Raw genomic sequence first — 23798 nt, forward strand, 5'->3', positions numbered from 1 at the left:
AAGCCAAAACATGTAGTAAAGTACTACTTGATACTACAAACATATATTATTAATTGTTGTGTTGTGACGGCTTTCAATAAAGAAATATCTTGTTGCTTGTACTTAACTTCATTAGCAGACACATGCTGCACTGTTCAAAATAATGACTAAGAGTGAGAATATGGACTCAAGCACAAAAAGGATCGTTTGATTGATTTATTTCGTCACTGTAGATCATTGTACATGATATAGGAAAAGTCAAGTTAATTCTGAATAGTAACAATTTAATATATGAGTAAGATTAAAATTGCAATAGTTACAATTGTTTACAGTTGATTACAATTTAGAATTAGTTAGATATTCTTATTTGTGGAGAATTTGATGGAATGAATTCGAAAAGCCTAGAAAAAGCTGGAAAGACCAATGGTATATTTCGCTCTGAAATAGGGAGTATAGTACCCAAGCCTTNACTACCATTCCTACGGGGCTGGTACATTGAAAAATATATCCTGGTATCAAAGGAGGTACACAGCCATTACGTTACCCAACATATATCTAGTTTTCAGTGAATGCCTCCTGTTGTGTATTACATATTTCTTTATTGGGAGCAGTCACAACACAGCAATTAATAATATATGTTTGTAGTATCAAGCAGCACTTTACTACATGTTTCAGCTTTCAAGAAGCCATCATCAGGTAGATACACTTAATAGCCAAGCAGTTGTAAGTGTATTTACCTGATGATTGATTGATTGATTGATTGATTTCGTCACTGTAGATCATTGTACATGATATATGACAAGTCAAGTTAATTCTGAATATTAACAATTTGATATATAAGTAGATTAAAATTACAATAGTTACAATTTTACTGCTGATTACAATTTAGAATTGGTTAGATATTCTTATTTGTGGAGAATTTGATGGAATGAACATTGGCAGGGGAAACCGAAGTACTCGGAGGAAACCTGCCCCAGCGCCATTTTGTCCATCACAAATCCCACTTGCTCAGATCACAGTGGTGGGAAGCCAGCGACTAATCGCTTAAGCTATGGCGTGGCCTTAGAATAATGANCGAAAAGCCTAGAAAAAGCTGGAAAGACCAATGGTATATTTCGCTCTGAAATAGGGAGTATAGTACCCAAGCCTTGTGAGGAAGAAACAGAAGACTTTAATCTTTTATACAAGATCAATGTGACTTGATTTCAATGATTTTCTTTTTGTGCTGTAACATGCTGAAGTCAATGCTATACAAAATTCTGCTCTGCAGTACATCACATTAGAAAAGTGTAACAAAAAAGTTGATATTATATTCAGATTTAAAGGAAACATATTAAATTCTATGTATTATAACTATAACCACAAATGAGTAACAAATGACTGTCCTCCACAGCCTACTGTAAACTACATTCTTCTGTTGTCATATACCATATTACTTCAAATATAAAACACCTAAGAATATAAGATCCATCCAGTTTCATAAAGTAGGTTTTTGGCAAAAAAAAAAAAAAATTAATGAAAATACTTTACAACCTTCATCACAATCCATTTAGTAGCATCATAAATGAAACATGCAGACAGATGGCTCGTCATTACAGTTCACTATGTTTTATTTTACATACCTCATGCAAACAGTATACAGTGATTAAATAACAAATAGTACTTACTGCTCCCACCAAGCAAATTAAATTTGTTTTCAAAGTACTGTTCATGTGACGAGTAATTCACAGTGACATTCTGAACAGAGCCAGATGAAGCAGTGGTAGCACCGCCTTCATTCCCAGTGCCAGCAGGAGTGCTGGGTTTGCTTCTAGTTTCAGTTTCACTCCATTCAACTGCTGCTTCCCCTTTAAAATGTATAACAATACCTGGAAGAAAGAACAGCATTTAAATTTCAAATATAAATAAAGGCCACATAAAATTCCTGCTTGTCATTGACAACTATAAACATTGATTCTAATCATGTCTGTATGCTTGGAATTATTTAATTTCTGGACACTATCCACTGTCTGATATTCTGAAACTAGTTTTGGATATTAGACTTGTTTCAATCCTTGGATGAAAGGGTGACAAGGTACCTACTTAGTTGGATCCACTAGAAAAACTAATCTTAATCACTGGACAGTTCAACCAGTTACGTCAAATTTCTAAAACACTGTTCTTTCAGAATACTCAATGCTGGGCAAAGTCCAGAAACTCAGTAATCGCAAGTGTAATATACCATCTCCAGAACCCTTTACAACTAACATGTAAATACAGTTCTGTTGTTACTTGTGATGCAACTATTATCCTGTATTTTCCAGGATGGACCCAGCATCTCCCAGTAAGAATCATGAATGCTACATACATAACCACCAAAATCAGTCTATATTCTGGATATCAGTTAAAGATGTTACATACCACAAAGCCATTGCCTCAGTTACTAAATGCTACACACTGCCACTATGTACAGCCACCACATTATTCAGCCACAGTAGACTTCTGTACACTGTGAACTTCCAATATCAGGTAAGAGAGTGCTTCAAAATGAACTGTTAATGGATCTTGCAACAAACATTTTAATTCCGACAAACAGAGATGAGAATGGAGGCAGGATTTCAGAAATGCCTCTTCCCCGGAGAGAAAACGGTGCATTATTCCTGTCCTGCTAACCAAGCAATTAAAAAAAAACACCTTCACTTGCACAGATAAAAATCGTGTGCCTTCTGGAAATTCAACGCAATTAAATTGGTGCGCAATTCTAATCTGCTGAAGCACTACGAGCCAAGTTCGCTCTTCCTGCCAACATCAACTAATTTTTAAAACCTTAAAAAGCACCATTAGGCTTGCCACCGTATTTTAAAATCTAAATTAATTGCCTGATCGCTAATTTCAGTACTTAGGCTGATTTGCTGTGACAGTACTTCAGAAGTTTAACATACCCCGGATCTTTTTGGGAGAGTCGACAGTCAAAAGCAATCGGCCTGTCACTGGCTGACCGCTATAATATGTTGACCAAGGATTATCAAAAACAATTTGGAACTTCTTTAAACCCATTTTCTGTTCTTAAACACTTGACTACTATTCCACCACACCCACCACCCACACCAAACGTCTCACGGCTCCTGCCGCTCTAGCTCACTGCGCTCACTGCCCTTGCTTACGCTAGCTCACCTCACGAAACGGCACGGACCACGGAACACCGCGGAGTCCACGGGTTACTACAGTAGTGAGCGGTAGTGTGCTGTAGTGAACACAGATTACCACCATGGAATTATTCGACAGTTTTCATTCGATTGAGAAGATTGAGAACCACATATTTCGAGATTCGATAAACGTGACCAATGTTGAATATATTATTTCGCGGACTTTGGATTAAGGGCGGTTTAACGTGATACGCGAAAGAAAATAAATAATTAGTGTCACATTTGTGATAGTAATTTATATTATTATGATATTCGTACTATATAATGAATTCTTTTTCTCAACCGAAGAAGTCTGTAAGTTTGAGTGCATCTTTCAGAAAGAAGGCACAGCCTAAACTAACAAATTTCTTCTGCAAATCAAGTACAGCTTCCTCACAAGAAAGTTATACATTAACAGCGAAACAAAACGAAAGGAAAATAGATGATATTGTGTAAGTTTATACGCACATTATTTAATTCCCTTTTTCATTTCACAAAGTGGAAGTTAATCGAATCTTGGTAAATGCTTGCAGGTTTGCAATTATGTTTATGTTTCATTCAGATGGTATTGAGATTTTTACATAAAGGGGATAAGTTATGATCCTGGTTCTTGTTTCATGGAACTCGTTATACTCAGTATACAGCCCGTTAGAAATATGAGAGCCTTCATTCTACTATTACATTTGTGCCTCAAAGAAATAGGAAAATTTTGTTTTCAGCATTTGTTTGTTATGCTGAATCCTGTGTTTTGTCATCATCGTTGAGGTAATTCATTTAACGATGCTGTCAATAGCCCATGCTGTATAATATTGAAAGGTCATTTATTTACAGTTCCAAAAAAATCCATAGAGGCATCTGCCTCAGATACAGAACAAGTCAATAGTACAATATAACATATAAATATACATACATAATCAGACATTCATCATCGTCAAAATACAACAAAACTACTGTACCGTAATACATTCATAAATCAAAATAACATTTAAAATTACATACATGATTAAAATATATACATGAGGTGTCAATCTTTCTTCCAGCAGTAGTATTCTTCAACAGTATAAAAAGAACTGGTGATAAGAAACTTCTTTAACGCCACTTTAAATCCAGGAATGTCATAAGATAATTGTTTAAGCTCTGGAGGGAGGTGGTTATAAAGTTTGATACCAGAATACCATCCACCTTTCTGAAATATCGTTAAGTTTACCACTGGAAGATGCAAGTCATGATTAAATCTGGTATTACGTGTGTGGACATCAGAGTTTGTTATATAGCAATCTCTATTCTTGACAACCAGCATAAGTAAAGAAAATATATATTGAGACTGAAGTGGCAGAATATGTAACTCCTTAAATAAATTACGGCACGAATCTATATTACGCGAATTGGTAATAATTCTTATTATTCTTTTCTGTATTTGAAATATGATTTTTGCATGAGCTGAACTCCCCCAAAATATTATGCCGTAAGATATTATTGAATGAACTAGGGAGAAATAAACAGTTTTTAGGCACTCCAAGGATAAAAGAGGTTTTAATACTCTAATTATATAGGATGCCTTATTTAATTTGGGTATCATTTGGTCAATATGGGTTTGCCAAGACAATTTATGATCAATAACCAAACCTAGGAATTTTGTAACCTCCATATTGGTTATTTGTTTATTCCCACATAGTATATGTAAATCTAAAACTCTTGTGTATGATGTTTAATGACTTGGAAAAGATGTTGAACAAAGATGCATGGCCTAATCATACATACTGTCATATCTGCCTGAGAGGACTGAAGAAAACTAAGAAAAACCTCAGTCATTATAGTAGATACATGGGCCTGTTTTGAATGTGGGACCTCCAAAATATAAAACAGGATTTGTTTCCACAGAACTGTGATGTTTGATTGTGCCAAGAAAACACTGGTCTGACTCATGGTATGACTCACAAAATGTAAAATATTTTTAATTTTTGTCTCTTTTATTTGTAGCATTCTTGAAGAGAAAGGAAAACTTCACACATTTTTAGATAGCACTGTAGAAGATATCAAAGAAGAGTTCTCAGATGATGATTTTGATGTAACACCTACTCGTAAAGGTAATGTCAGTGTGATAAGTTGAAAACATTTATAACAAGGAGCTCCACTGACCCCTAACAAATAAATGGAAATATTCTAAAACTTCAGTCATTTGATTAAATTTGAAACCTTCTCTCCTACAAGTTTGGAAAACAACATGTTAATATTATTCAGTGCTAGAAGAACTGTTTTAAATTAAATTGCAGGAGACACATGCAGATCAACGTTGGGACAAATTTTGTATTTTTAGTTGTGTTCAAGTAACAATGATTATATAGAATAACTGCACACTAAATAAAGACATTTAAATTTTGCATGGTTATCTTGTTCATCCTTTATAGTAAATACTCTTCCATCTTGACATTTTATTATCTTACACTTGACAAAATTACACACATTGTAAATTTTTGTACTATCATAACAATATTATTTCACTCATTAACGAAACCATTCAGTATCTTATGTCTTTGAGTTACCACTATGTGGGCACAGTAGGAAATATTCTGTACAGAATTGATTTGTCATGTCATATTTCATATATATCTAGTGTCACGAATAAAGTTCAGACCTGACCTCAAATATTCTTTATTTTATGATTCCTGTTGTGTATCACTATGTGGTATTATTATATGGTCATTAACATAGCAATCTTGAAGTAAATAAACCACTATTACAGTATTAAGGTTTGTTTATACAGTAATATTAGTTTATTTATTTGGGGATTTTTGTGTTTACTGGCCATATAATAAAATCACATATCAAATATTCTTGCCTCCCTAATATCATCAATTTTCAGTAGATATAAAATGTTCCAAATAGTAATTTCATCAGTCTGTAATTTATAATCCCAGTTTTGATGATAAACCCGGTATTCATGAAGCGTTTTCCATAAAATATATATTTGATGTTTTAAGTCTTAGTATGTGTGTATTTCTGAATCCTATGAAGATGGATTGTGCTTGTTAAGTAACGATTCTCAGGACAAGCATTTTAGTGTTTTAAGAAAATCTGATGATTTTTTAAACTACTTACCATGCTACCATGATTATATTTTCAGAGAAACGTTCATCTTGTAATTTACCTGATGATGATTTGGATACTGATGATTATTTCATTACCCGTGGATGGTGTAAAATTCCTAAGGAAGGTGACAGGACTGCTGAAGAGATCTGTAAAGCAAATGGAATAGATCTAAGAAGTGATAATGGAGATAATGGTTTGTGTATTATATATTGGCAATTTTTAAGCTTCCAGGAATTATTTTTATGGCATAATGCTGGCCTATAGTTTACACCTCTGAGAAACATGCTCTGCAGTATGAATTGTGTATTATAATTAAGAGAATGGCTGATCATAGTGGCTGCGCGGTCTAAGACAACTGTCTTCACCCACTTGAACACTGGGATCATGGTTTCTAATCCCACTTGAGGCATGGATGTCTGTGCATTTATTCTGTGTGTAGGTAGCACCCTTGCACAATGGGCTGATCCCCTGTCCAAGGAGTCGTACCAACTGTGTATAGGATTAAGAAACTGAAAAAGCGGCCCAGGTCCAAAGGGCGGTAGAGCCACAGAGAAAAAAATTATAAGAGAATTGTTTTCTGAACTGAAGAAATGGATGCGACACAATGCCTTCTATACATCCCAACCTTCCCACACATCTTATTTTGCCTACTTAGCTACCAGCATAATCAATCATTCCTCCTTTCTTCCACCATACATGGTGTTATTAACGTCATCTCCCATAACAGTTTAAGTGGGCTGCATATAAGGTGAACACAGCTTGAAACATTTTGAAGAGGAAAGTGAATTTTGAGATCTTGAACTTTCTGAAGATCCAGTACACAGTGGTAAAGACAACCTCAATCCTTGGTTCTTGAGGGATATCAGAGGCATATGTACTGCAACTGAGACTGATTCACTGTTAGGTTTTTCTCTCTTTTTTTCCCCCTCAGTTTGATAAAAGGGGACATAATATGCAGCAAATGAGTAGCACTGAGGTTAGATTAGACTCCATGATGTTATGTCACAGTTCATCTGAGTGAAAACTGCAACATTTTGTCCCCTCCAGCATCTTTCTTCTTCCTAGCCCTTTTCACTGTCTCAGTTCTCAGAACAGTCCATTCATCCAATGGTAGGACTACTTTGTAAGGGATCTGGAAGAGGTGATACTTTTTTGTGAAATTGTAGCTGGTATCACTGTAGTTGTCATGCATAAGTAGAGTGCTGAGGAAGGAGATACTAGTAAGTCCTGAGGGGGAGAGGAGGTTGGGAAGAAATGGGAGAGACATCTGTTTCTTCAAGTTTCTCAGTCTTTGTGTTAGCCTGTAATTTGTGTGGATTAAAATTAATGAAAAATATACTCAGAATTACTCTGACTCATACTTTTTAATACCAATAAACGACATGTTTTAAAGTGTCTTTGTTTTGTGCATATTCATTTTTGTGCTTTTTTTCTATTAACAGAATTTAATGACGCAGCAGAAAGTGCAGATGATCCTTGTAGATCAGCATCTTCAGATACAGAAGATATTTTTGCTGATGTTAAGGTATTAATTTATATTTCTCAGATCATTATGATCATACTCTATAGACTTTGTATATGTGCGCCATGTTCTTTGCAGCAGTGGACAACTTTGGAACTGCACTTTTCTGACACCTAATGAGCTCTGTAAGTTACAAAGTTTGTCACTTTGTAATATTCTCCAGCCACCATATCACTTGCCTTTCTTAGATGCAGATCTTTCTTAATCCTTTGTTTTCTTATGCCAGAATAATAGACCATGCTTCTCAAGTGTACAAAATAACTTCCAAAATTTTTTCTCATGATGCAGAATTCACATTGTTTATAAGAGAAGCCTACTGTCTGATACTAGTGTTGAGGAATTAGCTGCCTTCATTTTGGTGGTAGAACTCCAATTCTTCTATCCTGGAGGAAGAAATAGCAGGTTCATCCAAAATGTTAGTAACTTTCTTGTAGATGTCATGGATCACTTAAGAGAAATTGATGAATGCCATATTCAGAGCCATAAAATCCTCAGATCTCATATTTGTAGTTTAATAATTCATGCTTTATTTATATGTATGCATTGAAGTCCTGACATAAATGCATATAGTAAGTTTCCTTGAAATCTAAAACGAGAGTTTTTAATGTGACTGATAGTTATAGAGTTATCACTGTGTAAAGACTGTAGGTAAGCAGGTTTATATACATTCCACTGTTGGTGCGCTGTGTTACATTATAATTTCTGGAATGATCACAAACTGTGACCATAAGATTTATACTTTCAACTTTATTTTCATCCATAACTGAAGTGAATACAATTGGACATATCAAAAAATAACAGCAAATACATCACATGTCAAAGTCACATAAAAAATACACAGTGATTTACCATAATAATATAACAACTGTTATAAGGTGAATAACTATAAAAGATGCATAAGACCAAAAGAAAAATATCAGTAATATAAAACACATAAACAATATTAAAAATTGCAAACCAAAAGACAATTGACATTAGTTAAAAAAAACTCTGCTGTTAGATCTCATTTCACATTTGTAACAGATAGATAATAGTAGGTCCATTCCTTTGTTTGCACAGAGAGAGAGAGAGGTAAAATTGATGTTTGAATTGCGAACTCTTGATAGGATTTAATTAAGATATCCAGTATGTGGTACCAGAGTTGTTTGAGGTACTGTGCTAGAAGCCAGAATGTCACAGGTTCAATTCCTGATGAGAACGTTGGGTTTTTTCAGTTGACCTAATCCTTCCAGCCACACAATGGCCCTGGGGTCGACTGAGCCTCTAACAGAAATGAGTACCAGGAATGTTCCTGGGGATAAAGGGCGGCCATTGTGTAAGGCTGACAACCTCACTGTCATCTATGAGCCGATTGTCTAGAAAATGTGGTAGCCTTGACATCTCACAACCCTATGGGCCTCCATGGCCTGTTGGAGGGATAACTTTACTTTTTTTGTCCAGCATTATATGAGAGTTTTCTTTGTCATAATCCAGCAAATTGTTGTGGATGAAGATGATGATCGGACTCCTTCACCTGTTTTTTCATTATCTCTGCACAATACTAAGAAGTCTCCTGTGGAAGCAAAAACATTAGAATCTGAGAAGAAATGCATTAATCAGAGCTTTAAATTAGAAGAAATAGACGAAAGTTTTAAAGATCCAAGTACACAAGAAGCAAGCAAAGAAAGTCTGTGCTCTCTCACCACTGATGGTGAGTAACAATCTACTGAGTTATTTTAAGGCTGAGAGAAAAAAGATTCACCACTCCTGCTGCACTATATGTGTGGAAGTATAACTTAAATAAAAGTTGATTTCATTAGATTCTTGCTAGTACATAACTCCATATCTTGCACAGGTATAGCCAAATCTGGTATTGCTTTGTGTGTGCATGCATGCATGCACAAAGTATAATCCCTGTTTTCTTTTCCCCCTCTCAATTTAGATATTGAAGTTAATTGTCCCCCAGAGAAATATCAGAAAGAGATTCTACATATATACTGGCAGGTGCCGGTCACAGTAGCCAAGCGGTCTAAGGCGTGCACTGTCTTCGCTCGCTCAGAAGCTGGGATCGTGGGTTGGAATCCCACTCAGGGCATGGATGTTTGTGTGCGTTTTTCTGCGTTTGTCTACAGGTAGAGGCCTTGCGATGAGCTGATCACTCGCCCAAGGAGTCCTACCACATGTGTAAGATCTAGTAAACCGAAGTGAAACAGAGTTTCATGGAGGTAGGCCTAGGCCCAAAATTGGGGCTGTAGCACCACAGAAAAAAAAAACACTGGCAGGTAGGTTCTGAGATCTGAGACATGGTATAAACATGACACCTGTTTTGGAGGTATAATTGCTACAGAAATTAGGATATAGTTTAGTATCAAAGTTTTCTAGCCTAATTTGTTTAATGCATGCATAAATCAACTTTAAGCCGATTGTTGTTTATGTGCAATTTCTACAATCATATGCTGTATTTCAGTACAATTTCCACTTAAAATTTTTGTGTGAAGAATTTGCTCTGAACAGTGGACGGTATTCTGAAAGCAGCTAGTTTGAATTTTAGTCATTATTGATTACATTTACAGAGGTTTTCTCATAGTGTCCCTTAGTGTCTCCAAGTAATATTTTGTTAAAAAGATCATTGTCTGCCTCTTTCCCAATCCTATGTTCCTGAATGTCAGTATTATGTTAATACTGTGTCATTTGTTTTCTTACAATATTTGCCATTGATCTTTTTGTGTTTATAGGTTTTGATACAATTTTGCAAAGTGTGACCATGCGACCATTGGGAATTACAGAAGAACTGAAGTCATGGATAGGTGATATGGAAAGTCATCCTTCTTTTGGAAGAGTTTCAATAGAGGTATAAGCCTATCAAAGTCTTTCTGTATGAGTATGATTGAATTTTGATTTAGAGATTCTCAGCCTTTTGTGTTTTTGGCTACCAGCAGAATTGTCTGATCATTAGGCATAAACTTTTATACTTCTCAACCTCTACTATCCCATGCAATTGAAAATTCTCTTATGTAAATGGTTGCTTGTGCTCAACGGAGTTCTTTTACCTTTCCCCTACCTATTTAAGTTTTCATCTCTCAGAATACAGTAACTTTTCATGATGGCTTTCCATGAAGGAAAGTTGTGTTATGGGTTAACCTGACATAGAGGCAGGACTGAGCAACCCTTCCACCTGAGCGTGTGCTTTCAAAGAAGTTACCAAAAAATCAGGAGAATCTTAACCCTTTATGTACATCATGCATTGAGTATTTAAATGCCCTGTTTGCGGTTTCACACAATCCAGGGTCAAGAATACATGGATCTGTACGTCCACTCCTCCATATGTCTCCCTGGTGTAGTGCTTCACATTCACCTTTGTTACTTTTTTTGTGGTTTCACATATACTGTATGTTCTACTGCAAGCTTCCTTTTCTGCCCGATAGTTGAAGAGAATACGCTATTAAGATGGGGTTTACATCAGGCTGTGATAATATAAGTGAGCACTTTGTTTATGAAGAATATGGTCGTTTGGACTGTAATGCCATGTTGCCTCATCTGTGAATATGAAGGCATTATATTCATTCAGAATTTTAGGGTGTCTCCGAATTAGATGTTGTTATGACCCAGAAGACCGTCTTCTTCATATTCACTGCTATGAGACTTCAGATTCGACAGTCTTTGTACGTTTATCAATGACTGAATATATATATGTGGCATCAGTCATCTTGGCCAGCCATCTTCAACCAGCCATGCATGCACAGATTTTGAAATTGTTGTAGTTTCTAATGAAGTTTTGGACGGTAATAATGTGGGGAAATGTAGTTCGCATGGTAATAGTGACTTTGATGAAGATTACTCAAAATTAGTGACAATGAAAGTGGAAAGGATTGCGATTAACAGAGAATTGTGATGCATGTTAATGAACAAGGCATATGAGTGAGAGGGGTATCGGTGAAGTTTGTGTGTCCATGATTTATTCTAACTGTCTTACAGTGCATACATTTATTCACCTTACTCTTCTCTCTTGCACTGCATGTTTCAGCACAAAAGTGCCATCTTCAGGTTCTTTTCGATGTATGTCAAACTACTTCATTGCATGCCCTGCTGTCTTACTAAAATAACTAAAATATATATTTGTCATATATATTGATAAATTTTAAATATTAAAAATATTAAAACTGTTCAGGATTTGTCATCCTTATGTCGTATCTCAATACGCGAGTCACACCTATCTTCTTGTATCGGAGTACTCTTCCTACTTTCGTGTGTGTATTGTGCTTTGTGTTGTGTCTTGCTCCTGTGACTGCGTGTGTTATACTGCTGGGCCTGCTGGGTATGTGTTTGTGTGGCAAGATGCCAGTAAATTTTCTGCTGTACAGGAAACATGATATGATATAACTGACCCAAACATTTCCACATATCTACTGTGCATGTATTGCACATATTTAAAACACTTACGACATAACTGCTGTGCAGCTAATATTAAAGGAAGTGAACAAATATGAACAGCAGGAGATTTAAAAATGTGCTGGTATTGTGAAATTTCACTCAAGAACTAGGAAGTGGGAAAATCTCATAGTGGATGACATGTACGAGGTTTTAGCTCTGTGTATTTTGATAGCATAGGACAATAGCCGATACTTGAGCTGTACCATTTAAAGAACTGGCTGTTGTTCACTTAATTTTTTCAGAAACTTTACAATTAGAAAGGCTGCAACTAGTACAAAAGTTTATTTTATGACAGCAAAAAGAATTAATTTCAAGGCCCTCCCAATTTTTTCAAAATTCACAGCATGTGAATAATAACTTTAAAAATTTGTACCTTCTAAACTGAAACAATGAAATGGATGAGTTGTTGACTCTCCAGTAGGGTCATCTATCATTCAAGCAACACATACTGCTAAAAGCTTCCAACTTTGGTATAAGTTATATGAACTTTGTGAATCTAGCATGGATTGTGTTTGGTGTTTCCTTATTTATGTGGTGCTTGGCATGGGATTGATGGACCAGTGTGCTGCAAATATGGATATGAACAAAACATCAGCAGTTATCAAACCAGAGGACCATCTTAATCATGATCATGTTCTCTGAATGGACAGTTTTGTAACTGTCCAGATTTTGTTTGATTCTTGAAATCTGTGTTCACAGGCTGTGTAGGTACAATACTATGCAATATACATTCCAATAGCAAAAATGTTCCCCCTCTCTCTATGGATAAAAGATTGTGGTCAGCATTCAGGTCATGTAGGAACAAGATACTTGGAAGCATAAGGAGAGGAACTGTGAATTCTGCATATCAAAAAGATGAAATGAAACTGAATAAAGCTAATAAGGAAAAGGTGAAACCTGCAGCTGTGTATGACTACAATTTGAACATGGGAGCAATTTAGCTCATAGATAAGATGCTGTAACTGTATTTGCTTCAGTGAAAGAATGGTTTGAAGTGGTACATAAAATTATTCAAAAGATTACTGAATATAGCTATCTTTAATTTCATGATAATATGCTAGTCCATGGCAAACAGTAGGGGGGGGGGGAAGGGGACAGACTGTTTGAAATTCAGGTTCCTTCAGATATGAGGTCTCACAGGGAAATACAGATCTATCTATCCCTTGCTCTGTATGTGGCTGTCCTTTAGCTGAACTGCCTCCAGAAAGGCTGATTAAACATAATTTCCTACATCAAATTCCTGACACAGGAAAGAAACCTAAACCACGAAAAGCAAAGAGAAACAATTTATTAATGCAGTGAATATGAAGCAGTTTGTGTTTGGAATAGTGTTTCTTGCGCTATCACACAAATCTCCAATTCTAATTTTCTTTCATTCTTCTCACTTATGCAGAGTGTTTGTTTAATGAGGTCTATGAAAATTGTAATTTCAGTAGCTCTGTGTGAAAAAAATATTAAAATATCTCTTGTGCATAATTAGTAATGAAATTTTAAATATTTTAATTTTTAATTAAAGTGACATACAAAAGCCACTACCACAGGACATCATTGAGTGTGCTCTGATTTTGAGTTGTGACTTACGGTTGGGAATCACTGAATTATTTTATTCTGTTTTACATTTATTTTTAATCTTTCAACATTGTGTGCAAAAATCTTGGAAGTAACATTACCTTCATTTTCAGTTTTAATAATTGTTAATTGCCCTTTAAGCTGTTGTCACTGTATGTCTGTATTCATGGCTAATTTTTTCTTATTTTCAGACATCAACAGTAATTCTGAAGGATAACATAGAAGTCTTAAGAAATTTCCAGATCCAGGTACTTGAAAAATTGGTTTCAGGCTTTGAATCTCTTCCACTGAAACTTCTTGAAAAGTGTCCAGAGTTTGATTCAAACATATTTGTAAAATTGAAAAGTCTCCGCCAAAAATTGAAGGCTAAGCTAAAATTGACGGGGGCTTTGTTGAAAAGAAAAGTCTCTGCTGAAATGTCATTCAGTTCTGCAGATAACAGTGATATAGCTGATAATCCTGTTTCAAGTAGGGAACAGTCAGAAAAGTTGTCAGAAATGCATGTATCAAGTTCCATCGCTAGTAGTGATGAAATTTCAAGAAGACTTTCTCCGAAAGTTGCAGATTTCAGTGAGGTGAATGAATGTGTGTTTGATAAAATTTCAAGCAGACTGGAACCAGAAGGATCAGATTTCAAGGAGGCAGATGAATGTTATAATGGTGATTCACTTACTAAAACAATTGCAGTCAGAACTTCATGTAGTGGTGGTGATAGTTATTCTAGTTCTTTTAGTCCGAAGATTTTGGTGAGCGAGAATAAACCATCAGAGAACAAGTATTCTGTTCAGGGTGTCAGCAGTTCCAGAACTGCTTTATCATCATTGCATGACAGTTTAACGGAGGACCAAGCCCTTAAACTGTCCACAAAAGTTACATTTAAATTTAAAACTCCTACATCATTTGCTGTGAGAAGTGACACTGCTACGAGTGTAATGAAGACTGCAGGAAGTCCAGTATCAGTTGGTGTCTGTGTGTCGCAAATAGGGGATAATTTTCATAAACCATCCATGGAATCACTCTCAGGCCTGCAAAGCTTCCAGAGGAATGCTGAAACACCGCCAAGGTTACAGCTTTCTACAGCAGCATCTGATCATTCTGCGCAGCAGAGTGCTTATAATTTTAATAAACCAGCTAATCAGTGGATAACAGGTTTCAACTATCCTTTGATTGAAGCACAGTCAACCACACCTCATAGTCGTAAGTGAAGACTTCTCTAATATTTTCTTTAATTTGAAGATTCAATAAAACTTGAATATTTGCCTCGTGAAGCATATTTTAATGTTCATCTACAAAACTGGTAATACAGTGCGTACAATCAAGTGCGCGCCGCGGCTGCAATTTGCCGTGAGTCATACCACCGCAGAACGGATGCAGTCGCGGGGAGGAGTTGNACCCTGCTTATGGGAGCATCATAAAAGTCACTTGGTTCCATAAAAAACTGACCCAAGTGACAAAATCTTAAATAAGCTATGTGTGTGGCTGAGTCGTTTTCTTGTAGGCACCTTTCACAGGTTGGGTTATCTGTCAGTCCCAACTTGAAAATGTGTCCTTTTAGGTGGCAGATCTGCTATTGTAACCGAGAGATTGGTTGCTTAACCATCACCTAACCCCATTCAGTCAGAATATAGTCACAGGCTTTCCTTTGTTTCACATACACACATGCACACACACACACACACACACAAAATAGTTACTTTAAATTATCTCATGTTGATAACAACTCTTAGAAATTGGAACCCAAATTTATAAGGAACATGACCTCCAAAAAATGGTATTATCTGTTGAATGATCAGGATGTCATGCTTTTCAGCTCCACTGCCAGGAATGACTAGATGAGACAGTAAATATATAGCTTATGACCATTAACTTCCATATCCATCCTGATTCATATTTCACAATTCCCGCATATTAGGAGTGTGGTGTACAGAAACTCAGACACGTTATAGCTCATTTGACAATATAAAATCTCAGTGATTAACCTTTATCGGACGGGCCATTTAATTTCCAGTAGGGGCAGCTGGACGGAGTTTATTTAAATGCCCGCCCTTCTAGAGCAATGAAATTGTAAGCATGTTTCTAAAAATGGTGTGATTTCTACATTTTTTATGATAAACGAACGAAATGAACGCTCCTTTAATGTAGAAAGAATATAGAATCAGATATTCTAATTTACAGATTTTAATATCTGTAAAAAANACTTTTAACGTCATATGACGTCCCTAGATTACATTTGATCATGCAGGAATGAAGGCTGTCTCATTATAAAGGTGGTGACCAAAAATCATGCAAATAGAACAACAATTTATATTTTTAATATAATATTAAAAAAAACCTTACACGCGTGGAATCCGCGACATCATATGATGACGTTCGGCCAGCTGCCCTAACTTTTAACGACATCGTATGATGACATTCGTCCGATAAAGGTTAAACGTCATGAAGTAGTTGGATAGCCAATCGATTTATGACATTTGTATTTGGTTTTCATTGTAAAATGGTGCCTATATCTCATTCTGCAAATCAATATACTAGTATAAAGGTAAAGGAAGAGATAAAGCTGTGTGTATGCTTAACTAATTTAGCACCACTCCACAAAGATGTATGGGGGAGTGGATATAATTTTGCATTTCTTATCTTAGCACTAGATGGACGTGAATGGTCAGCTTCACACCCCAGCTGGTTCACCCCTGGGGAAAGAGCTTTGGATACCCATTGTGTAGGAGGCTGGATGGGCCCCAGAGCTAGTCTGGATGCTGCAGAGATGAAATATCTTGCTCCTGCTAGGAATCAAACCCTGATCATCCATTGTATAATACTTTAAATTAATTATGTTTTGTTTTATATTTGCCCCTGTCTCTGAATTTCATGTTTTTATGTGCATTGAAATGTCATCATGTTGCAATTTTATTGTTGAAGACTTACACTAAGAAATTGCTTGTAAAAATTATTAGTTATTATGCGTGTGACTATTGCTTGAATGCATTCAATTAATTGTGTTTTTATTATGTTCTCTTCATAAAACTTGGTTATTGTTATAGGTAATCTATCCTTACATTCCAAAGAAATTGAATCTTCACAGTATATTGAAGATGGGACTGAAAATTGGCTGAGTGATGATGATATTCCCATCATAGAAGAAATGACACAGGTTCAGGATTTGCGGTTTCATAATCCATTACAGAAGAGTAAGTTTTAAATTTGATTTATTTCATTCTGGTCTGTTACACTAACAATATCATAAGAGGTTAAACAGTTCCGTCCAGTGTGACTAGTAAAGAGTTTTCTTATTTCAATGTAAGGGATGAAGGATTGAAATAAGAAAAATTTTTGAACTGTTTAACCTCTTATGAGTAAGCTTTAAATCCACATATGCAACAGGATATATAAAAATGGCCTTGAAAGTTATAACTTGGAAAGTGTTAGTGCTGTTCACAGAACATTTACTGTAAACATATCACTGTTTCTGTATGTTGTGCTTTGAGAAGAGGAACTGGATACACGACATTCGTCCAGATACCATAGGGACATTTCTTTCTCAAATTTTTGCAAAAGAAACTCAATGTATTTCATAATGTGAGCCTTCATTTTGGTAGCATGAAGTGTTACACATAATTTGTTATTGGTTTCTTGTTTTAAGGATTGGTTTCATTCAAATAATATAGTGAATATTTTTGCAAGTGCCTGCTCAGGTGGAAGAGTTGGCATCTTCTCCTGTTAAATTGGACTTACCCATATCATGTAAGCTCACTTAGCACTGTTTACAAAACTCGCTGCAAATTCATTTTTTTTTAATTTCGTTTTTATTTTAAAGTGCAATAAAAATTATGCTATCTGCTCTAGCTGACATGTTCCTGCAAACTCCAAGCACCCCTCAGTATTTTAGCTCTACCAGTTACGTTTTGAATTCCTTCATGTGAACCCTCTCAGCATCATCTCTTGTATGTCTAGTCATGTCTGTTGAATTTCCGCATTGAAGTCCTCATGGACGTTTTTAGTCTGTTGGTCAGCACTTGCCAGGACGTCCACCACTTGTTTGTTGATTGTCTCTTTGAATTCAAACTGAACATGGAGCTCGTGGCTTTCATCTTCTCTTGGCTGACCATAATTTTGGTCATCTTATGCTGGCTGCCCTCCTTTGGTGGGGATGAGATGCACCCAATGTGACCTCCACCTTTTCTTAGTTGTCAGTAATTACAGCCTTCGTGTCCTTTATGTTGGGTCTCATCTTGGTTAACAGATATTCAAAACTGCTCATGGATGTATGCAGAATCAGCTACAATGCAGGACCCATTTCTACTCTGGAATCTGATTCAGTCCAAACCAGCGCTTCTTACACCAGTTGTCACTGGTTAGTGACTAGACACAGGGTTTAGATTGAAGGCTGAATTTATTGGATAGTTATTAATTCTATCCACAGATAATTACAGCTCTTTTATTCTTCACAGTCTGCAAATAACAATGGCACATTCCAGGTCTTTCTGGTCTGCTGTATCTTCACATACCCGTTGCTTGTTTATGACCATCAGTAATGTTTCTCTGCTTGACATCTCCAGTCTGAGTCTCACTGGCGCTCCTTAAATAGCTGTTGTGTGTTTATTGCAGTAGGAACGTGTTTGTAACAAGTTGTTACATAGCAGTGGACGCCTCTACAACACTTCTCACACTCCATTATTCTGGCTTTTAGGGATCATATCAGGATATTAAAAGAAGTAGAATCTTTTGGATGTTTAGTAGGAAATGTCATTGGAAGCTTTGCATATTTACTGCGGAGGACATTCTTTCATGCTTGCGTGTGTGCGTGCGTGCATGCGCCATGAATATACTGTTATGTTTAAAAGAATTCAATATTCTGCCTCCAGATGCATGTGGTCATATGTGTTGTAGATCCTGGTACCAAATCAGTTGATGAACAGGGAGAGCCTGTCAGTTACGCATCTTCAATTTACAACATGCACAGTGCTAGTAACAGCAAACCCAGGTCAATGCCAGTTGTTCCCTCTGCTTCTGGAATAGGATCGTTCCACAGTAACATAAAGAATGATGGTATAACTGGTGAATTTGATGGTAATGATTATCCGCATAGCAGAGAGATGGTTAAGGTACTAGTAAATTTTGTACTGAAAGTGTTAATTTATTATTACAGTCTTATGAATATATATTCCTATTGACCAATGTTCTGACATGGTGTAATATAGTGATCACTTGATGCATTATACCATTGCCAAACACTTGAATATTGGTGGACATTCATTAGTTATGAATAATCAGTAAGCAGTTGTTATCAGTGAGAAAATATACACTGATCACATTTGCACTATAAAACCTAATTGCATAGTGATCACCCAGAGACAAAGGAACAGAGAAAACTGTGAAGAAATATTTTATATGTAAGGTGATTGTTTTCTTATGAGAGTTATGTAAGGAAATTCTAACCAACCCTTTAACCCTCTGTTGTTAGAACCAAATGTTTTATCATGAAAAAAAACCTTATACCATATTGCTGTCTTAAAACTTAGCAGCTTCTCGCTACTTCTGCCTACTCTCTACTTGGGAATAGTAGCTGCATTCATCCCTGATTCCATTGTTATGTTCACAGTGCTCCCCAGATGGAATTGGGTGTCCAGGCTTAAGTCTTTGGCAAGAAAAGTCAGAATCTCAAACTAAAGAAGTATTTAATAATTATAAAACATAAATTCATGATATACAACTCAGAATAATAAGAAAATAATTGTGTATCTGACAGTTTTTTCACTAATACAAATATGCATTGCAACAGCTGCAAAACTATGACTTAAACCACCTTGTTTGGTCCAGATGGAAAACCAGATACCGTAAAGTATTCACTCAGTTCCGTCTGCTTACCCCAGACCTAGAAAAGCACCAAAACACATGTAACATTGGCAACAACCCAGATTGCAATGCTACCCAATTATGTGGTCATAACAATAATTTTGGATGGGGCAATAGCAAACCCAAACAACTGTTAATTTAATACCAAACAGAAAACCTCATCACAGCATCCCCCACAAAAAGCTTACATTCCCTTTGCAACAAGGAGGCTTCTTGCCCTCCATAACCATAGTGAAGAATTTAAACACAATTTGGAGAGACCAGATTAAAATGGAATTTTGTTTGCCCACTTTGTTGACCAATGGTAAGCAACGGACTAGTCTCCTATCTCCTCCTGCACTAAAGGAGGTCTTGCTTTCCAAACATTTGAAGAAGGGGAAATTATGTTCTAAAAAGGGATGATGAGACAGTGGTAAAGGAGTGACAAATCAGATCCCATGGGGGGATGAAGGGGGAGATGGTCCTGGGCCAGAAGGTGCTATGCTTGAGCCATCCGAGGAAAGGGGGGGGAAGTTAAAGACAGCACAATCAAATTTGGCTTTCCTGAAGATCCCATTCAATGTTATTCTCTCATCTTGACCTTAGTCTTCTAAAACAGCTCAATACAGCACAATCAAATTTGGCTTTCCTGAAGATCCCATTCAGTGTTATTCTCTCATCTTGACCTTAGTTGTCTAAGTACCTGCCCTCCAAGTAGCTTTCCCACTAATATTCTGTATCTGTTCCTTGTCTCACCATGTAACTTATATATCTCGTCTCAAAAATGTGAGATTGTATTTTAACAAAAAGAAAGCTAATGAAGTCAGTCAAAATATGGTAACAGTAAAAAGTGAGGTGAAAAAGAATGTTTCATCAAGCTTTCCATTGGCTGTCACTCATGACTGAAATGGAACAGTTCTCACTTGCTATACTGTAAATACTGAGTCGCCACATTAAACTTTAATTGCTAAACTACATATTTCATGTATTATGAAATTAAACATTAATTCTGTATCTCTAGATTTTAGATTTTAGGGGTCCTTTTTTAATCACAGTACTTGAAAACTGTTGTATGGATCTTTATTCTTGAATGTTCGCGTATGCACTGTTACTATGGGCGAAATCACATGCTAAATGTCTTTCATGTCATATAATTTTTTTTAAAAGAATGGGTTGTGGCATGCTGTGAGTATTGCAGTCTCTAATATAATTTTGTGAAAATGCTGCAGTTATTGTAAGTTACACTTTTCTTTGCTTCTGTGCTAGGTATTTAGACTGAAGTTTGGTCTACATGAATTTCGGCCAAATCAGCTTCAAGCAATAAATGCCGCATTGCTTGGATTTGATTGTTTTGTCCTGATGCCAACGGGTGGTGGTAAATCTCTGTGCTACCAACTTCCAGCTCTTATAACACCTGGGATCACCATAGTCATCTCACCATTAAAATCTCTCATCTTGGATCAAGTGCAGAAATTGAACTCTTTAGATGTATGTATAATTCTTTTTCAGGAATATTTGTGACTTCTTTTAAGAAAGTGATTGTCACATGACATAACATCCTGTACACAGTTATGAAAGCTTGTATGCTATAACCTTAACATTTGAAAATTGTCACACAGAATAACAACAGGTAATTTTAAAGTACTGTTAATGGTACTGAATTCCATAAGGATTTAAAAGTATAAAAAAACTAATTCAGAGAGAAATGGCCTTAATAATTTTCATGCAAGAACATTTGGCGGGGGGGGGAAGATTTCATTAGTACATTCTTATTTTGATTTTTTGTAAATGTAACACGCTATTTGCATAGTGGGTAATATTTTTTCTTCACTTAAGATTCCAGCTGCCCATATGTCAGGTGAAACCACGGCACGTCAGGAACATGGAATTTATACAGAGCTAAGCAAACGGGAACCAGGTATGATTGCAGAGATTTTTCTGATATGACGCAGTTCAGTTTAACATTTGAAACATTTTTTTAACTCATTTCAAGTTATCACTATATGTTAATATAGAATGTCTATGATTTAACTGTTGCTATCCATATGTACTGAGGGCAGCATAGACTGAAAGTACTGCCACTCATTCAATACGTGTTTTTAAATCAGATTACTCAAATGTTCAGGACTTTTGAGACCTTTCATTCCTGTCGTCAGAGGAGCTTGGATGAGACTGAATCACTTGACTTAAGCCCAAAATAGGTTTTTTTTTGCCACCCCCTGATTACAGACGGGTATGGAACGTTGATGGAATGAAAATGGACATGGGGAACTTAAATGTTTAGTAAAACCTGTCCCATTGCCACTTCATTCACCATACATCCCACATAGACTACCCTGGGATTGAACCTGCATCTTCATGATGACGAGCCAGTAACTTACCACTCAAGCAATGGCAGGCCATTCATCGGACTTGGTTGATGCTTTGAATTACAAATTAATTGAAGTTTAAATTATTTGCAAGAGAAAGTATATAAAGTTGTGGCCACTTGTTTATGGATTTACAATTGCATAATAGCTGATATTGAAGTAATGAGATTTTTGTTGTAATTCATTTTTCAGGCCTAAAACTCCTTTATGTGACCCCTGAAAAGCTAAGTGCCAGCAACAAGTTAATGGATGCCCTCAGCAGTCTGTATGACAGACGGAAACTTGCTCGCTTTGTGATTGATGAAGCCCATTGTGTCTCTCAGTGGGGGCATGATTTCAGGTATGGAAGTTGAATGTTACAGAGCCTATGTAATGGTACAGTTTGGTTGCAGTGAATGACACTGTCAGCTAATGCTTTTAGTAAACTGCTTTAGACCAAAAGATTATTGTTGAAATTTAGTGGTGTAAATTTTCATAAAGTATGGAATGGATGTAAATTTAGTCCAAACTGGACAACAGGGACTACTGCATTTACACTTCTGAATATAGTTTGGTAAATTTGCTGTACCTGGTGCAACATTCTTTTCTACAAGACCCCCCCCCCTTTTGGCACTACAGTCCCAATTTGGGTCTTGGCCTATGTCCATGAAACTCTCTGTTTCACTTTGGTTTACTAGATTTTAGATGTTCAGTAAGACTCCATGGGCAGGTGATCAGCTCATTGCAAGGCCTCAACCTGTACACAAACACAGGAAAATGTGTGCGTGTGCGCGCACACACACACATGCACTAAATATCCATGCTCTGAGTGGGATTTGAACCCAGGATCCCGGCTTCTGAGCAAGCGAAAACAGTGCATGCCTTAGACCGCTTGGCTAACATGACAAACAAATCTGAAACATTATTAATTAAGTATAAATGCATGTTATTTGTTTATTTTAAACACAGTAAACAGTCTTGTTCATCCCCGTCTCAGATACTTTTTATGAAATCATTTTTGTTGACTAGGCCAGATTACAAGAAACTGAACTTGCTGAGACAGCGATTTCCTACTGTTAAAACCATAGCTTTAACAGCAACAGCAACACCTCGGGTGCGTGTTGACATTCTTAACCAGTTAGGAATGAAGAACCCCAAATGGTAAGTTACTGCATAATTGTGTTAAATTCTGTGTGGAATAATTTTTTGTGAGGTGTACGAGTATGTGCTGCCATTGTTAGTTTGAATGGAGTCACCCCACCCCTCTCTACATGTGCTGCTGCTATAATCTGTATACACTAGCTGTACCTGGTGCAACATATGCCAGTCTAGCAGATCAGAAATGTTATTAGTTCAATATCAATGCATTTTTTTTGCGAATATTTCTTTGTAGTAACAATTAACAATCTTGCTCATCTCGGATGCAGCACTTGATGAGCTCAATGATGAAGCTGTTTAAGAGATTCACATATAGTTGCCTGTGATGGAATAGAGGTTTTAGAAGGTATAAGTAGATTTTTTCAAAAGTGTGTCCCTGTGATTTCTTGAAGAAATTAAGTGTGTATTATTGTTATGGCGTGAAGGGGGCGTGGAGGTACCTCCACCGCTTCCACCGCTGTACCTCTCTTAAGCCGCCGCTACACCTATCTTCTGCCGTGATGACAGAGGGCGTGGAAATATCCCGCTCTGTCACCCCGTTTAGTATGCTGCCACCATCTTGTTATTTCAAGAAATCTCATAAACTTATCATAGCTTGCGTCACTGTCCTGGCTTAACTCGTAATTCGCCGGAGTGTTGGGAGGTCCTGGAGTCGTCAAGGAAGAGGGTAACACTTAAGGAAATGTTGGGTTGAATTAAACTCTTACACATTCCTATCCTATTCTATTT

General features: G+C 36.5%; 2 protein-coding genes across 3 annotated transcripts in view; one reads left to right on the top strand and one right to left on the bottom strand.

The window, feature by feature from the left end:
* LOC111873880 (arrestin domain-containing protein 17) overlaps window positions 1–3101 on the bottom strand; it is a 10450-nt gene extending 7349 nt beyond the window's left edge. Inside the window, exons 1-2 of the mRNA XM_023868941.2 lie at window positions 2901–3101; window positions 1647–1847 (exon numbers count right to left, since the gene is read on the bottom strand). Coding sequence (XP_023724709.1) covers window positions 1647–1847; window positions 2901–3015 — 316 coding nt within the window. The 5' untranslated portion in view covers window positions 3016–3101. The remainder of the gene's footprint in view (window positions 1–1646; window positions 1848–2900) is intronic.
* A 182-nt stretch (window positions 3102–3283) lies between these two features.
* LOC111873876 (Bloom syndrome protein homolog) overlaps window positions 3284–23798 on the top strand; it is a 33362-nt gene continuing 12847 nt past the window's right edge. Inside the window, exons 1-13 of one of the 2 annotated variants that reach the window (XM_023868933.2) lie at window positions 3284–3595; window positions 5124–5230; window positions 6268–6426; window positions 7676–7758; window positions 9229–9445; window positions 10470–10585; window positions 13926–14931; window positions 16773–16919; window positions 18619–18833; window positions 20830–21051; window positions 21400–21481; window positions 22125–22272; window positions 22941–23072. In XM_023868933.2, the coding sequence (XP_023724701.1) occupies window positions 3429–3595; window positions 5124–5230; window positions 6268–6426; window positions 7676–7758; window positions 9229–9445; window positions 10470–10585; window positions 13926–14931; window positions 16773–16919; window positions 18619–18833; window positions 20830–21051; window positions 21400–21481; window positions 22125–22272; window positions 22941–23072 (2801 nt within the window). In that variant the 5' untranslated portion in view covers window positions 3284–3428. The remainder of the gene's footprint in view (window positions 3596–5123; window positions 5231–6267; window positions 6427–7675; window positions 7759–9228; window positions 9446–10469; window positions 10586–13925; window positions 14932–16772; window positions 16920–18618; window positions 18834–20829; window positions 21052–21399; window positions 21482–22124; window positions 22273–22940; window positions 23073–23798) is intronic. The other variant, XM_023868934.2, reaches the window with a different exon arrangement.

Source organism: Cryptotermes secundus, unplaced genomic scaffold, assembly GCF_002891405.2.
Source record: "Cryptotermes secundus unplaced genomic scaffold, Csec_1.0 scaffold459, whole genome shotgun sequence".
NCBI classification, from domain to species: domain Eukaryota; kingdom Metazoa; phylum Arthropoda; class Insecta; order Blattodea; family Kalotermitidae; genus Cryptotermes; species Cryptotermes secundus.